Source organism: Leptodactylus fuscus, chromosome 8 (assembly GCF_031893055.1).
Source record: "Leptodactylus fuscus isolate aLepFus1 chromosome 8, aLepFus1.hap2, whole genome shotgun sequence".
Classification (NCBI taxonomy): domain Eukaryota; kingdom Metazoa; phylum Chordata; class Amphibia; order Anura; family Leptodactylidae; genus Leptodactylus; species Leptodactylus fuscus.
The window spans coordinates 29,841,309-29,860,265 of NC_134272.1; the positions used below are offsets into that span (position 1 = coordinate 29,841,309).

An 18,957-nucleotide genomic window follows, 5' to 3' on the forward strand; every position below is an offset into this window, starting at 1 on the left:
TCTTACATATGTACAGATAAATCACAATACTCCGTTAAGTAAAACTTGAAAAGGATTTGTAAGCTTTCTGTAAATTCTGGTATGGTTCTGCATTGTGCTTCTGTTATTCCTCCTGGAAATTAACACCTGGGCATCACTATGTTCTTTGTACATTTAGCCCCTACACACACTGATATTGTCCAGTCCATCCTGACAGTGTCAGAGTATAAGATTGCACCACATTGATAAGGCTAAAAGCTCTTTTGTGACAACCACAGTATGTTTAGGGTGCAAGTCGAAGACAAATATGGCGCTGGCGGTAGAGCTGAACCTACATTACACCAGGTTATGGACATGTACCAGCAATATGTGTGATCGCAGGTAACTCTGATCGTGGACGTTTAAGTTGTTTGCCTTTGTGATCAGATGGGACCATAGCATCTGAGGGGTTGGTCACATGAATGAGGCTCCTTCTGGCCCGTGATGGCCCTCCCATTCATATGATAAATCCACAGGAGGCTGATTGATTGTCATGGCGGCTGAGACCACTGTGGAGGCTCCCAGGCATGCCACAATTGCAAAACCCTGCAATACTAAAACAAGATTGGTCATTAGTGTCTGATTTGTGGGGTCTGACAACCGGGCCGGCATGGACTAACTGTTCCCGAATTCAAGTAATAGGTGCGGCAGTGCACACGCTCCCCATACAATAACAGCTGATCTGTGCAGGGTCTGGCTGTTGGACTGTATATCACATGACCATGGACTGTTCATCTCATGATCATGGACTGTATATCACATGACCATGGACTAATTTTTGTATCCACTGGAAGTAACAGAATGAATGGCAGCAAGCAGAGATCTAGAAAACTGTGAAGAATTGATACAGAAAGTATATTGGAAAATTGTACAACTTTTTATTATACAAACCATAACATTGGTCTCTCAATAGTCTGAAAAAGGCAAAACCCCTTTAAATTCTAGAAAACCTGTTTGACTGATTCCTTCCAGCCCCCATGCATACAATGAGCTGGGGGTGCATGTGTTCTCATTAGGGAATTACTCCTGTACACAACAGGTACCGGTAGATTTAGACATCTATAACGGCCTCCCAATGGGATGATTTGTTCGGGGCTGGGTAACATTTACATACATTCAGGTCAGTCACTGAGTCTGCAAACTCCAGCTGATTTTTTTTTTTAAGAAAATGTTGACTAGTTTTGCCGGATTTGTTTTGGTAATGACATTTCTTTCTATATAATCCCTCTCTATGGTATGGGACTTTGTACCAGCTAGTTTGTATGGACATAAACATGGCAAGTACAGGACATGTATCACTGTATAACTAGGGAATGCAGGATGACAAACTGTAGGGAAGTTACAATGGCCGCCATATTGGTTTGTATACATTCTTCCTAGAAACAGATACAAACGACATGAAAGAAGGATACAGCTTAAGTAGCAATATTTATGGGTAGTTATATATAATGCGGTATATGCCTGTATGTTGTGTAGCCTGGTTAGTCGTTGTGTGATATTGTCTGTATCTTGTTTATAGATATATTGCAACATAGGAACATATAAGACGTACAACTCTGAATAATCTGTGATTACTGTGACTTCCTGACTGCTGCGGTGTTGTCTTTCTCCAGAAGGATCACGTTGAGCCTCACTGGCAGCCATACCTACATTTTCTAAATGAAGAGGATGTTCGGTATGCAAGACAGATCCGGCCTGGATATTCACCAAAGAGATATCTTACCCGTCTCTTCCGAACATGGGATCCAAACACCGTTTACAAGCTACAACAAGCAGGTCAGTTGGCAATACCATGGAGCTATAAAACACTCTTATGTCTTAAAGGGGTGGTCCAATTATTGAAAAGAGCCACAAATCTTATAAAACACTGTATCTTAAAAGGGGACATAGCTACAAAATTTAATGTTTCTCATTTAGGGCAATTCCTTATCGGTTTGAGTTGTCTGTTATGATGGATGTCAGAATTTTACTTTACAATTTTCCAAAGTTTCACATACAGTTAGGTCTAGAAATAACTGGACAGTGACACAATCTTCATGATTTGGGCTCCGCAGCCCCCACATTGGATTCGAAATGAAACAACTGAGATACAATTGAAGCGTAGTCTTTCAGGTTTAATGCAAAGGGTTGAACAAAAATATTCTGTGAAACGTTTAGGAATTGCAACCATTTTTCTACAGAGTCTCCTCATTTCAGGGGATCGAAAGTAATTGGACAGATTAATATTACCAGAAATAAAATGTTCATTTTTAATAGAGAATCCTTTGCGGGCAATGAGTGCCTGAAGTCTGGAACCCATGGACATCACCAAACATTGGGTTCCCTCCTTTGTGATACTTTGCCAGGCCTTTACTGTAGTTGTCTTCTGTTGCTTCTTTTTTGTGGGTCTTTCTGCATTAAGTTTTGATAGGCATGCTCACTGGGCTTGAGATCTGCTGATGGACTTGGCCATTGCAGAATATTCCACTTCTTTGCCTTAAAAAAACTCCCAGGTTGTATTCACAGTACCGTATATACTCAAGTATAAGCCGAATTTTTAAGCACAGTTTTTGTGCTGATAAAGCCTCCCTTGGCTTATACTCGAGTCAGCAAAAAAAAAAAAAAAAAATTATTTTATTTTTTTTATTAGGAGGAGGGGGGGGGAGTTCTATGACCAGCCGCAATATCAATGTATAGAATCTCCCATAAAATAGTGGGAAAAAGAGAAGCTTTAAAAAAATGTTCGAAATCACTCCTTTCCCTAGAATACATACAAAAGTAGAAAATTACTGTGAAATACATATACATTAGGTATCCCTGTGTCTGAAAGTGCCCCGTTTACTGAATATAGGGTATCTGCAGAGCTCCTCTTCTGTCGGGAAGGGGTTAATAGGAGCACTGCAGATCCCCTATATTCAGCCAGACTGAATTCCAAGTGGGGGAAGAAAAAACCCAGTCCTCAAGCTTAGGGAAGGGGCAGACAGACAACCAAAACACCCCCTCCCCTTCCCCAGCAACTACTGCACCCAAAAACTCCGACCATTTTAGTTTTTGAAATTTTCCAGTAGCTGCTGCATTCCCCCCCCCCCCCCCCATCGGCTTATACTCAAGTCAATAAAAACTTCTCCGATTCAACCAAATGCAGCAAGGTGGATTGGACAACCCTTCACAGTACAGACTGTCCATCTGTACTGTGAAGGGTTGTCCAATCCACCTTGCTGCATTTGGTTGAATCGGAGAAGTTTTTATATCCCTGTACACTTCAGAATTCATCCGGCTGCTTCTGTCTTAAATCACAGAATCAATAAATACTAGTGACCCCGTTCCATTGGAAGACATGTATGCCCATGCCATCACACTGCCTCCACCATGTCTTACAGAGGATGTGGTGTGCTCATGAGCTGTTCCAAGCCTTCTCCATACTCTATTTTTCCCCTAATTCGGATTCTGGCACATGTTAATCCTGTTCAATAATAGGACTGGCTTCTTTTGACCAGTTCCCCAGCTCACATTGCACCTTTTTTTACCAGAATGTACCACTCCTAACATTTCTGATATCTCTTTGATAGCCCAATGAAGCTCTGTTTCACTTCCAATGAGAGCTCCTTTGACCACATGTTGTGCATTCACAGCAACAGCTTCCAAATGCAAATCCGACAGATAGAATCAACTCCAGACCTTTTACCTGGTTAATTGCTGACGGAATAGCCCAGGCAACCCATTAAATAGCTTGAGATAATTGTCCTGATAATTACTGTTGGCTCCTTTGACAAAAAGACGGATACATATGACAGAGCTGTAATTCCTAAACCCTTCCTCCAATAAGGATGTGAATACCCTGAAATTAAAGCTGAGAGTCTGCGCCTCAAGCCCATATGCTTTACATAACTGTAATCTGAATATGTTTTGGTAAACTACTAAAATGCTAAAACTGATGTCACTGTCCAAATATTTCTGGGCCTAAGTGTACCTCTAGTAGTTCTGGCTTTGGTTTTATTTGAAGCCTGCTGAATTTTATTTTCCATTTTTCTTTATCTTGCATTACAAAATGTTTATGCAGTGATAGCGGTAATGTCATTTTACACGGTCTACATTTATTTATGTCCGTATATTTGTATGCTTTATAGGATGGATACTCTCTGTTATTGGTCATTTAGGTTCTGTAATGGATTTTTTACAAGGCAGAACTGCATTTAAGGGATTAGATAGAAATAGGCAATGTTTTGTATGACAGCAAAGCTCTTACAACTGCTCCTAAAGTTAAACATATTGTATTTGAAAGTGACCCAACTTGTTATACTTTCTTTATATTGTTCTTGCATTTGGGTTTGTCTATATTTTCCTATTTTATAGAAAAGGGAAGCAGTTAAAATGTAACATAAACATCTTAAAAAAAATTAAAAGGTCAGAAAAATCTGCAAAGTTCTTATACAGGTTTTAGGATGTGAACAGACAGACTGGTTAAAAGCAAGCTTTTGTTTTTACATTTTTTTTTTCCAGGAAGCCTTAGAGACTCTGTACAGCTTCAACAACTCACAAGCTCAGGAGACGGCAATGGAAGACATCCAGACTTGTCATCTACGCCATTAAAATATCATCGACTACCTGTCTTCACCTCTTTACCTTACTGGAGTAATACTGATGCATTCACCAGTCCAGGTATCCTTCTCCTCCTCTGTGTATGTGCTTTGACATAACACTGCTGTAATATATCCAAAAATGAAAAAGAAGAAGTCGTCATGTTCTCTTGTGTAAGAGAATTTACCGGTAATCTATAATATCGTCTTGGTCATTTGTAGGTGATGATCTTGGACATCTTGGGAATCTGTTTTAATGACTTGTTGACCCAATAGGGTATTAAGAAATGTTCCATATTTTGTGATTTTATGTATTTTAGGATTTCTAGTGTGCCTGGAGAAAAAAAAAAATTAGTTCTGAACAAACTTTCCAGCAAACTTTTTCTGTAGTATGGACTGGCACCAAGGAAGTCTTCAATGTTATTTTTACTATACATAGAAAGATCTGTTGCATGTATTAACACGATAATTCTTTGGTGTTCCTTATTGATAAATTGGACTATTATTGCTCATATAAGTGAAGCAACTTGTATTCATTTGTATTATGTTGACCAGTCAAAGCTCGAAGAATCATAAATCTCAACAGAGAGACGTCTTAATTCTAAATGAATCTTCAGATAAGTAATGTTGAATTACTTAGTGGGGTCCGTGTGTTTTCCGCACAAGTCATGCAGAGGGACAAGAACTTCATGAACTACTTTCCTCTCCGCATGATTCGTGTGGACACTACGCGGAAAACACATGGACCCCATTATAATCTATGGGGTCCGTGTGCTTTCGTAAGCTCACCGCTTGCCAATGCATTTGGTATTCTATTCGTGGGGTCCCTATGCGGACTCCGTGAACAGAATACTGAACGCAGATGTGAACCAAGCCTAATGGTGCACAATAAAATATACAATCAGATAAAAAATAGGAGAGAAAGAGGCTACGAAAACCCAACCCAAACACTGCAAAGTATAGACAACACCACCTAGGAGATAGAGAAGGCAGCACATATAAATCTGTTACTTGATCACAGTACTACCCTAACACAGACATATATGGTCCGAGACATAACATTTATTACTGTATAGCTAAAATATAAAGTAATGCTATATACCATGTAGTTAAAACATCTTTCTGGAATACAAGAGAAATAAAGCATTGTTTAGCACATTGCTTCTGGAATGATTCTTCATCATATAGTGGGCATGGGAACAATCTTTTTTCCACCTTTCGTAGTCTTTACCCTGTTAATGCCACATGAGCAGCGCGTATTTATGCATACTGGTTATTTGCTTTTACTAGGACGTTGTACCCCGGTGGAAGAGGAGACTGGAAATGAAGAACAACTGGCCTATGAAAGGGAAATCCTCGAAATATATGGGAAAAACTCAACTTTACCAAATACAGCAACCTTCAGAAAATCCAGTCCAGAACAAAGACCATCTCAAGTTACACAGAGTTCCTGGAAAGTCAAAGAGCAGATCAATTCACATATGGTAAGTGTATTATGAAACCAAATACAAAGGCAATTATATACTGTATAGACCGTCCCAAGTTGGAGGAGGTGGTTGCCTAGGATGCCACTTAAGAGGTGAGGTGCAATTTATGGATAAAAATAAGAAAACAATTTTGGCCGCATCCAAGTACTGCTAGTTATGCTGCCACTTCATGCAGAACCTCCAGAAACAAGGGTGGAGGGTAGCATTGGGGATCCACCTCCATGGGAACCTAAACCTGGTACTGGTATTATAAGCTAGTAATAAAAAGTGCAATAAGAAAAAAAAACTTGAAAAGGTTGTCCTCCTTGGACACAAGGGCATAATTGGGTGCAAAAGTAGAAGTCTCTACCAGACCTCGGAGCCTCAGGGGAACAAAGGCCTCTCTACAACATAAGAAAACATCAACGTTATATGGGGGCTCTGGTACAGATTTTGATGAGCTTCAAGCTTTGCTTCTGCTTGGACAACAACTTTCCATGTGCATTGTTGGGCATATCTATCCTTGGATCAGGAAAAACCAGTCGTGCAGTTATCAAGTGATTCCTTTGTGTAACATAGAGGATATGGAACCATTGTGTGGACCTACTGAACTGGTTAGACTTGGGTCTACTTCTCAGGATATTGTCTAGGTGTTCCCATGGTCTTCATCCTTTCACCCCTGTACGGGAATCTGGTCTTCGCTTCAATGAACCACAAGGTCTCTACCTTAGGAGTTGTCCCAGCTTAGTAATGGCTGACTTGGAGGATTCAAGAGATAGTAGCGCGCTGGTAGGGTCTATTCACACGGAGGAAAATGGTGAGGAATTTAGTGTGGAATTTCAGCGCTCAAAAAAAAGCCTCCCATTGACTTCAATGGGGTTCTTTCTCTGCTAGCAGAAAAAGGAACCCATTGAAGTCAATGGGAGACTTTTTTTTTCAGCACTGAAATTCCACACCAAATTCCTCACCATTTTCCTCCTTGTGAATGGACACGTACTGAATGAACAGGCAGAAACATGGCAGTGGAAAAGCCAAGGTTGGGACAGTCTGAATTCTTTCTTAACGGTATATGGACTAGAGATTTAATGGACAACACTAGCAGATGGACTGGTCATTTTTTTTCTACATAATACTCCCTAAATTTAACTGTAAATGTTTATGGAGAAGAGCGTATTAGGCATTTTACCCATATCCCATTCCTATATGCTCTACAGCTGAAATCATGAAATCCAAATATATGTAATCTATTTTGCCTTTTGCAGCCATATTCATTGGTGCCCCTGAACATCTTATTCTGCCTAACTTTACCCATACTTATTCAACACATTTCTATTTCTAACAGGGAGAAGCACAGCAGACTCAGGCAAGTGGTAATGATATGATGACTAGTCTGACTGACCGCCATGAGAAGCCTCCAGCACCTGTAGATGTGTCTTTTCTTAAGGACAATTATGCACCAAATCAAGGAAAGCCTCACACGACTTTCTATGGTGGCCCTTTTGCTGGGCGAAGGAAATACCCACACAGTGAGTTACTATCTTAAAGCAACTCTGTCCAGTTATGACCTTAAAATGATATGTACCTATAGAGGATGAATATCTGCTATTTATTTTTCACAAATTCTGCAGCATGGTTGGTTTTTGGCATAGCCCTCATAGGTTAGAGGTGTGACTACAGCTTAGCTACAGTGTCTGCAGGGAGTCTCACGTAGTCTAAGACACACCCGCTTCATTATTAGGGCTCGTTCCCACGGAGTAACGCGGCAATCAATCTGACACGTAAACACGTATCAGAGTAAGCGCTTCAAAACAGAATCCCATTGACTTCAACGGGTTCTGTCTTATGCACGCTACACATTGAAATAAATGGGAGGCTTTTTAACCCTTTGATTTCAATGTGTTACGCGCGTTAAACGGAACCCATTGAAGTCAAGTCAAGTGTTTACGTGTCAGATTGAGCGCCGTGGGAATGAGCCCTTATTCTGCAGAAGACCACTGCTTATGGACACAAGTCTATCCCGAGCTCACCACTGTATGAAGAGGTGAATTGTATTACAGCAAGGACTAAATGATTCTAAACCACAGATCACTGAACTGCCAGTGAGAAAGAGAAGATGAACAGATAATTCCTGCAAATGTACTGAGCGAGATGACCCTTAGCTATGAAAGATCCTGGAGTAGTTTTAATAATAAACTATGAAATTGGACCATAGTGAAGTATGTCTACTGCCGTGAGAAAGTATCTGCTGCATTCCAGATGGCCACTTTTATTGCATATTTGTCATATTATATGGTTCTAATAATATGTAACACAGACAAAGGACAAGTGTGTAAATCCTTTTCAATTAATATGTTACGTTTAAGGAACATATCCTCCAACATTAATAGGTTCCCTATTCGTCAAGAACAAGGGGTCCGTAAAAACAGAATGGTTGGCATCCGTGTTTTGTCCACTGACCCATAAACTAAAGTGGGTCAAATTTTTTGAGGATTATTTCTATGGCCCAGACACTCAGCCATAAGATTACAGATCTATAATTGCAGATCATATACAGCAACAAGTTGTGTGAATAGAGCTTTATCCAAGGAACATTTGGGAATTCTGGTTTGCAAAAATAGTCCAGGGAATAAGGACTTGTTCATACACACCTGCCGGCATCCATGGCTTGATTCTCTGTTTTTTTTTTTTTATAACAGACAGAAAAGTCCTGCATGTAGGATTTTTTTGTCCGTTGATAAAAAAAACCAGACATGGGTGTAAACAGACACAAGATAAAATCCCATTTAAATTAATGTAAATTTTAATGGACTACTGACGATTCAGCTAGTGTCCATTGCTGACGGTCACCAACGGTAGTGTGAACGCCCCCTTATATTTGGCTATTCCTACTATAGAAACATAAACCTAATATATTCTCTGCTAATAATCTGGTGTACAGGTAAACTGCAAAAGGATTATACAGATCTCCCAGCGGGAGGATTCTTACCACCGATTTCTCAATCCCTTGGCCCAGAAGCAGAAGTCTTAAAAGATCCAAATACCAAGGTATGTTTCCTGTTTACAGTACATTCCGGATTTAAGAAATGACACCTAGGTATATGTAAATAACCATTATTACATCGGAGTGAATGAGACCACAGAACGTTATCCCTGAGGATTTGGAATAGGATTTCAGTAACGTATTAAAAGGATGTGTCATCAGGAAAAAAATTATGGTATATATACGCATTTTTATATATACATAGCGTTTATGGTGAGTTTTTGTTCATCTTCCATGTTACTATCTATATTAAAATAAAAGAAAATTCGGAAATCCTTCAGTTTTCACTCTTATGAGTCTGAGTAATCTTCTGAATCGAGGATCTTATGGTCCACATGACTGCTGTAAAGCATATCATAAAACGTCTGTCCCATATTTATGTACAGAAAATAAAATTAAAAAATTACAACCATAAGATAAAAACAAATAAGAAAATGTTTAGTATAAATGTTTCAGGTTTTAATTAGTACAAACATATAATTGATCTCCCTTTATAGGGGTTTTTTGATAAACAGTTTTTTCCAGAAAGTGCGATTCAATTTTATTTCTTGAATGTGTTCAAAATGTAAAGAAGCATACAAATAATCTTACGCTAGGTTCACACTTGCGTTGAGGACCCGAAAAACAGAAATCCAATCCGCTTAAAAGTGGTCTTCCGGATTTCCACCCGAAAAATGCAGAGTGGAACGGTGGACAGAATCCCCGAAAGGTCATCAAGCGCAAGTGTGAACCCAGCTTTACGTTATCAATTCTGCTAATTTTCTTCACAGACATATGCAATGATGTGAGGTCCATGTGATTTGACTTCCATCAGCCAGTCACCTCCATATGATGTGACATCAGCACAGATACATTATCACTGTGTTGGGTCTCTATTGCCATCACGTCATGACATACAGTAAACAATAGGGACGGGGAGTGGCAGGGATTGGCAGCGTGAGAACCGCTTACAATGAATAGGATAAGCATTGTACACTTTCTTAAATTTTTTGGAGTATTAAAGTCATATCATGCAATAGTTCTTTACACTTAAAGTATTTTTTTCAGAAAACCTTTCTATTTTATAGATATAGGTGTGTGGGATATTATTATTTAAAATTAAAAATTTGCACATATAATTATATAAGGTTACCCAGTTGAACCAAATATGTATGTGGATATTACCCAAACGTTTAACTCCTTAAAGGGTTTACCCACTTTCTGATATTGTTGGCCCAGCCCTATGATAGGCCATCAGTTTTAGACATGGGAGGAAACAACAGTGACCCCTGCAGATCAGCTGCTCTGGGACCGTGCAGACTCCAGTAACGTATACATGCCGAGAGCCACGCTGGTCCCTTGCTGTACAAAATGTAGTAGTGCTTTAGGTACTGCTGCACTGTCCCATAGATTTCAATAGGTACCTAAATCTCCACTACATATTTTACTGCAAGTGAGCAGCATGGCTGGTGCCATGTAAACAGTACCGGGAGCTGTGATGTACCAAAGCAGATGGCGAGGTCCCTGGTGTCGGACCATCTAATACAATATATACCTGCTGACATTTTGTCCATAGAGACATCACATCCATCTGTACACAGTATTTCCCAGAAGCAGCACTAAATCTGTCCATGAGTTGTGCCTGCTATACAGTATATAGTAGGTATATTTGTGGGCAGGTGTGGCATTGTTTCTGCTGTATCTGTGAATAAAATTTCAATATTTTTTACCATTTTGGTGGTGCCACCTGTTCTATGCGTGTTTCCGTTTTCTTTTTTGACCTTTAACTGTTTCTGTTCATAACAATGTACCTCAGATATGAACCCATTTATTAAGACTGATGTATCATATGGCAGTTGTAAGAAAGGCCCCGACTGGTGCAGAGAAGGCTCCGGCCTCCTCATAAGTCACCCATACGGCCCAGTACCAGAATGGAACCTGGTGTAGATTTACATTATAACTCGCATGAGAAAACTGGTGTGAGTTGTAATGAATATATTGGGCTGAGACATTCCTGCTCCATTCCGGCCACATTCACACAATGTGGTGTGCAAGGCATAGAACATGGATTGAGGTGTTTGTGTGGCCTTGCGATATAGGTACACCACAATGTCATACCACGTAGCGAGCCACTGCCGAAAAATGCTGCAGAAAAGACTGCAGTGCTTTTCACAAAGTCCGCAAAGATTTCCTCTGTGGACTTTCTGCTCCTATTATACCGATGAGGAAAACACCAGCGTTTCCATAGATATAACTGACATGCTGCAATTTACAATAATGCAACAGTTTTTCAAATCGCAGCATTTCCGCTGCAGATTTTTTTCTGCAATGTGTGAATAAGGGCTAGTTCACACGGGGCCAAAGGGGCGGATTTTGACAGCGGAATCCATGTCACAATTCGCCCCTTTACAATGGAGGTCTATGGAGACCACTAGCGTTCTTTTTTCCGCTATTGGCAACTGCCGATAGCGGAAAAAAAGAAGCGAGCTGCCCTTTCTTCAGGCGGATTCCGTGGCTCGCTGAGCCGCGGCTTCCACCTGGCAGCCACAACCTCCGGCGTCGGCCCATTCATTTGAGCCGACTCCAGAGTGGGGGAAGCTGCAACATCGTGGCAGGCCGGTTTTGACCATATTTTGACTTGGCTCCCCGAGTCAAAATATGGTCAAAATCCGCCCCACCGTATGAACGAGCCCTTAGATTATCCAGAATCCCATCCATTTTGCAGGTACTATAAAACGCTGCATTTACGTTATGCATACTGGGGGTTTTTCAGGTCCAAGAATCCTTAAAGTTACCTCGCATTATTGAAGAACCTTCCAAAATTCCACAAAGAAGGAGAAGACGTCAAGCTACTGACCCACCAAAGGAACTCTTGGTCATACCATTGCTTGTCCATTTTGAGAACCAGAGGGTAAACCAGGAGGATCAGACAGGCAAAGACGACAAGTACAGGAATGGAATGTCTGATTCTAATAATGAAGGTATAGCATGTTCTTATCTAGTGTTGCACAAGGGTGTAATGTACAGTACTGTGCAAAAGTTTTAGGCAAATGCTTTAACAAAGAAATGTTTTCATTTTTTTTTTTTTTATATGAACTAACAAAATTAGATGATTGAACAAAAAAGAGATATGCACACTACTGTATTAAGCTAAGTTCATATCTGCTTTGTGGCCTCCATTGTGGATTCTGTCATGCATGGAGTGCTGTTCTCCCATGATAAATACAGACAACTTTGCGGGATCCTACGGACTCCATTGTAAGTGAGATGAGTCAGCTGTCAGCCAGGGGTAACCGCCATATATTGGATCGAGCAATGCATTGTGGTTTTACATTATACATGGATGCAAGAGTGAACAGAGCCTTAAGCTACTTTTGTGTTGTGTCAGCGGATGCTTTCTAGTGCCATAATACTCCTCCTTACATGACATGGTATATATCTTGCTTAGCTAAACATGTGTAACCAGATAATACTAGGACACAAGTTTGTACTCTTCATCGGTCACCCGTGAAGTTTATCTTAGGAAGTTCTTGTGGGTTGCTGGTTTTCTTCCTGTCCTTCTACCACCTGATCCTTTGACCTTTTTTCTTTCCTATCTTCTTATGCCACTTCCTACGTCCACTGCCCCTACACTGACCTACATTCTTAATCTATCTCTGTCACTTCTTATCTTCCCTTCTGCAAGCATTTCCTCCCCCTACTTTTGGCTAAAACAAACATGCAAAAAAATCAATGAAAACTGTTCATTGGGGTTTTGTGAGCTGGTACTATTGATGGGTTACAATAGATCATCAATAATATATTGGTGGGAGTCAAACTTCCAGTACCCCTGCTGATCAGCTGATTGATGAATACTATGTTCTCTTTGTCATCGCTGTGACATCATGTCCATCAGTCACATGGTTTTTCTGCAGCCAGCTATCTCTGACAGACCCATAGAGAATGAATCAGAAGCTGCACTATGTCTCCTTAAGTATAAAATATGAAAATCTATTCTCCAGGATGTAATTAAGAGAACAGTGCCTCTGTATGCTGCCCTCTAGCGGAGCAGGAATGACTTGTAAGTCTCCGTACGCCTATGTAGGCACACACTCTCCCTAATGCGTATGATTATCCCCTGACCCTGGTCTATAGTCTCTCACTCTGCCAAATCAGTATCCCTGCGCTATGCTGAGGATGGCCCAATAGACCGAAACAGCGCTGTCCATAGCTGGGAATCTATTCCTTTTGGAATAGAAATACTAATTTGGCAATTAAATCCACATCATGATAGTAGGCTTATTAACTGAGTCATTCATGATGTTAAGGAGGCTGCCCTCTAGAGGGCGGCATACAGAGGCACTGTTCTCTTAATTACATCCTGGAGAATAGATTTGCATATTTTTTACCCAGAATCCCTAGCGGAGCAGGAATGACTTGTAAGTCTCCGTACTGCCTATGTAGGCACACACCCTCCCTAATGTGTAAGATTATCCCCTGGTCCTTAAGTATAAGGAAAACTTGTATGTACCAATAACCAGGGGCGGATCCAGGGCCGCGCGAGCTGGGCAACCGCCCGGGGCACCGCGGGCCGGACCTAACAGAATGGTCCCGGTCGGCATGTCCCGATTTCAACTCATCGGCGTCCTATGGACGCCGATGAGCTGAAAACATAGGCGTTTAAAGCAGGAGCTGTCACGGCTCAGCTCCTGCTTTAACGCTGAGCTCCGGCATTTGTAGCCGCGATGTGATGACGTCATCACATCGCGGCTACAATATGTGTCTGAGAGCGAGATCTGCGGGGGAACGAGGGAAAGTGTGTGTGTGTGTGTGTGTGAGAGAACAGTATGACGCTGGGGAAGATGAACAGAGGGAGAACGGCATGACACTGGGGCAGATGAAGGGGGGAGAACGGCATGACACTGGGGCAGATGGAGGGGGGAGAACGGCATGACACTGGGGCAGATGGAGGGGGGAGAACGGCATGACACTGGGGCAAATGAAGGGGGAGAGAACGGCATGACACTGGGGCAGATGAAGGGGGGAGAACGGCATGACACTGGGGAAGATGAAGGGGGGAGAACGGCATGACACTGAGGAAGATGGAGGGGGGAGAACAGCATGACACTGGGGCAGATGAAGGGGGGGAGAACGGCATGACACTGGGGCAGAGACGGGGGGGACATGAAACTGTGGGAAGATAAAGGGGGAGAATGGCATGAAACTGGGGACAGAGATGGGGGGGGGGGACATGAAACTAGGGGTAGATGAAGGGTGTATATGAAAATGGGGGAGAGATGGAGGGGGGACATATAATTTACAGGTGACTGTAGGAGGATTATACTGTGTGGAATCACATGAAAAATGAATGAGAATGGGTGGAGTCAACATAAAAGTGGGCGGCGCCGCACATTTTATTCCCTCTTTCTAGTCTTCAACAGTTGGGAAAGTACAGGTTAGAAGTGCGAGACCCCCCAATAAGTAGGGCCCCGCCAAAGTCAATTGCCCAGGGCCCCGCAAACCCTGGATCCGCCACTGCCAATAACCTTACACCCTCCCACCTAAAATTGTATTCCTATGTGTCCCTCTGTACATAAATATGCATCCTCCAGAAATTGTCTTTAAATTTACCTGAAGAAGAAGCCGAGAGCTCCGAAAGCTTGTAATCTGTCATCATTATTAGTTAGCCATTAAAAAAGGTATCAACTACTGAAGACTCTCAAGGTTTTTGTTTTTTTTATATGTCTCCTTAGGGAGACATTGCGTTTACTGGCCACCTTATTGTGTGTACAGTCTAACAGACCATGCATGCTCTAACTAGAAATTCTGGGAAAAGAATATGCAAATAAGTTCTCCTTGCTGGAAAATAGAAAACCCGCTTTAGGCCAACGCCACACATGACGTAAATGCCCCGGTTTGCCTGCTGCAGAAACGCAGTGGAAAAAAAAGACATCATTTTACAGTCTAGCGAATCCCATTCCCACAGTATGGTAAAATATGCACAGTGGATATGCTGCAATTTCCAAAACCATCGTGGTTTTGAAAATTGCACCATGTCATTTATACCTACAGAAATGCCAGCAGTTTCCCTATAGGAACAATTGAAGCAGAAAGTCCACAGAGGAAACCTCTGCAGACTTTGAGAAGCCCTATGGGGAAAAAAAAGCAATGCACTGCTGCCATAGTGTCTCGCACAGCACTTTTTTTGCTGCAGGACGCTACGTGGAGCCTTAGCCTTGAAGCCACCTTCTGGAAGGTAACTCCCTATAGGTTAATGCTTGGTTTTCTTCCTTTTGGAAGAGATGTTCAGGTTTAGTTTTATTTCTAGGCAGTTTCATAGAAAACCAGGCACTGATCTATAGGGAGCTAACTTAGAAAAGGTGGCACTAGAGTGAGTTTTCAAGTTTTTCAATCGAGGTGAAGTTGTTTCTAGAAGATGAATGGGCAGCATCCATGCTCAAATTGCTGGTCCATTCCCATGGAGTCATATTTAGTGGAGTGTTCCCTACAATCAGCCGCCAACAACCAGCAAGTCATTCCCTATCCTGTGTATATGTGATAACGTGAAATAACTGGAATACCCCTTTAAGTGAGAGTAATAGCTCTGGTCCAGACTTTTCACTGGAAAAAGAATGTAAAAGGCATACTGATATACTGACGCCACCAAGATGCGGTATTGACATATCCCACTGGTCTACATGATGCTCTAGGACGGTGCTCATTCAAACTGGAGAGACTACAGTTTACATTGACTTTTTGCCAGGGGCAGATTTCTATAGAGAAAAACCACTGGGATTGCTGAAGAAGGAAAGCAGCAGCGGAGATCATATCATATCTAATCATTATGTATTTATTGTGCTTACTTATATAGCGCCATGATATTCTGCAGCAGTTTACAGACATTGTCAGTCACTGTCCCATATAGGACTCACAATCTAAATTCCCTATCAGTATGTCTTTGGAGTGTGAGAGTAAACCGGAGTACCCGGAGGAAACCCAATGGGGAGACATACAAACTCCTTGCAGATGTTGTCCCATTAGTTCCTCAGCCGTTCTCCTTCTTAGATACAGAGTTGTTTTGTTTTGTTGTAAATTTGTAGAATTTTGTTTTCGAGCTGATCTTACTTGAGAAATATGTAGTAGTTGTCCTGCATTCTGGATGTGCTGTTTGTGTTCAGGACAGAATAAGCCATATGTTCATATTGTTTAAGCGTCTTACTCATCCAGCTGCAGGATGGAAACGCTGCTTAACCTCAAACATTTTTTGTGGCCGGCAGAATCTCCAGTGATGAGTCGCTCTGTCAGTCCTCAAAGCTTTGCGTTTTACTTCTTACATTCCAGGACATTCATTTCTATTGATTATTAGCCAAGCAGACAACCATTAGAAGCCTGTGTGTTCTTAACCTTGTTTCTCACATAGTATAAATGAGCACAACTGTTCAGATTTTTGTACCGATGCCAATGGTCCACTAACGTAATGCTATCCGTATAGAAAACAATAGGCCTCTGAAGATGACACAGGAAGATGAATTCCTGTTGTATTTGTAGTGTATAGTAGCCCTAAATAAACATATACACAAAGTATTCCTCTTGGCTTTGATCCAAGGTGGGCAAACATTTTGGGAGGCTTAAGATCCTCTTGAATGGGTTCATTCTATATGGTAGCTATGCTTAGACTACTTGCTTAAGATTCAGGTGTGCGATCCACTTGTGCTCCATTGTCTTCTTTTGATTCCATTACTGTGAAAATATTCAATAACTGTTTGTGCTTTTAGAACCTGCTGGTGGTAGATCAAAGAGTGACAATGGCTTTAATGTGGAGCAAATGGACCCCCTACTCACTAGTGAAGTCTCCGCAGCAGCCGCAGAGAACAGATGCAAAACCATTCAGATGGATATTGAGTGGAATTTGGATCCAAACCCAGGTAAATCCATACTTGAATGCACATGATTATAGAATAGACACGTACAAAAGAAAACAATTAGTTTTTTGGGTGCTACATATATTACTACTTGTCATTGCATTCTAAAGGACCTCATATTTATAAGAGAAGTTCAGCCAAACTCACCCAGCCAAACGATCTTGTTTGCATGTTTGTCTCCCAATATTCTCAAAAGATCTTGGAGAATAAAAGAACTTGCCCAATCATTTGTTACCCTCCTAGATAAGCAGCTGCAAGAGGTGTCTGGCAATGCCTAACTCTCCTCTATCCTTTAAGAACACAGACCAATCTGAGTTGGTAGGTGTATGGCGAGTTGAGAGGATTGAATGTTCAGCCAACAACTCTAGAATGTGTATGGGCACTTTTAAATGGATTATCTAAGACTACATATTGATGGCCTATTCTTGGGATAGGTCATAAATATCAGATCAGTAGGGGCCCAACACACCCATGATCAGCTGTTCTCAGTACACTGTATGGAGCCAAAAATAGATGGCTCTATGCATTGGATAGTGGCCGTGCTATCCTATAGCAGTTCAGTTCCCATTCACTGAGACCAATCCCATCACCATGGGCTTTGGGTGTCAAACCCCTACCAATCTGATATTAATCACCTATCCTAAGGATACTTCATCAATATCTAGGCTAGATAAACCCTTAAAGGGGTTTTCCGGGCATAAAATCTTTTTTTTTTTTTTTTTTTTTTTAGTCTGTTAGTGCTATTAATGGGTTAATAATTAAACCCATATACCTTTAGCAGTGTTTTGAGAGATTTGTGTGTGTCTATCGAAGCTCCTGGCATTCTCTGCATTTGTTTAGAAGGTGTAACTTCCTGCTGTGCAGCTTCCTGTGTACCTTCTACACTAGCTCCCTCTCACTCAGCTCCCCCCCTCTCACTCCGTTACACCCTCTCCCTTTCTCCCTAGCTAAGCTATCCCGTCCACAACTAGTATCTGCCCCCGTCTCCCTAGCTGAGCTATCCTGTCTACTGGAGTACTGTACTGTCTATCAGTCCTATAAAAGAGAATGAAGCAGTGGTTATAACATACATCCAAAAACAACTTCTCATAAATGAATAGTACAGGTGAAGAAATTTTAGAATATATCCTATTAACTGGTTGCTGACCGTTAAGTATATACATCTGGGAGGTGGCTAATAATCTCTGCAAGGGCATACCTGTATGTCCTGCAGATTTAAGCAGCTGCTCATCCCCGAGAGAAGGCAGAGATGGTTTATTACGTTCCTGCCTTCCTGATCTCTGTATACAAATCACTCAGAGGTCTGTGTGTAATGCTATAGAAGCCACCATGATGTGGTTTCCCCCAACCCAGCAGTCTTGTAATCCACCAAGTCCCAGGAACTGTAGGAACAACTCTGCAATATCGGTTAGCCTGTCAGTCCCAGACATGTTTCTCCTGATTTTTTATTTACATTTTCCTGGAAATTAAAAAAAAAAAAAAAAACTATGCAGAAATAAAAATGAAGCCCTAAAGACGAAAAAAAAAAGGATGCGAAAATTACTTAAATAACCTGAATGAAAAAAATGTTATAGCCCTAAGTCCAAGAAGAATAACATGAATGTTGTTCAGTCATGAAAGGGTTAAATAAGTATGTCTCCTTCTCCACTTATCGGGCTAAGTTACTTTTTATGTAGAAGTCTATGAAGAAGTGGAGGGGTGAGCAAGAAGATACATAATAGAAAACACACACAAATAACTGCAGCTGTTACACTACACTACTCTACACTACACTATACTGTGAGTGAGGGAACGCTTTGAACAAATCTTTATCTTCAAGATAAAGTTCTAGCACTGCACAGAAGAAGACACACAAACACATAAGACGTTGGATTTGGCCAACTTTTCTCATATGTATGGGAGTCTAAAAGTGTACCTCAAGTTATAAATAACTTTTCAGAAATGAATAGTACATTTGAAGAAACTTTGTATTATATCTTACTAGCTGGTATCCGCGA

At 41.2% G+C, this 18,957-nt stretch overlaps 1 protein-coding gene across 1 annotated transcript in view; it reads left to right on the forward strand.

Moving 5' to 3' along the window:
* The window catches only part of KIAA2012 (KIAA2012 ortholog), a 106,872-nt gene that overhangs the window by 24,342 nt on the left and 63,573 nt on the right, over nt 1-18,957 (forward strand). The window contains exons 3-9 of the mRNA XM_075285413.1: nt 1,635-1,794; nt 4,498-4,656; nt 5,865-6,058; nt 7,383-7,566; nt 8,979-9,085; nt 11,833-12,040; nt 16,814-16,963. Coding sequence (XP_075141514.1) covers nt 1,635-1,794; nt 4,498-4,656; nt 5,865-6,058; nt 7,383-7,566; nt 8,979-9,085; nt 11,833-12,040; nt 16,814-16,963 — 1,162 coding nt within the window. The remainder of the gene's footprint in view (nt 1-1,634; nt 1,795-4,497; nt 4,657-5,864; nt 6,059-7,382; nt 7,567-8,978; nt 9,086-11,832; nt 12,041-16,813; nt 16,964-18,957) is intronic.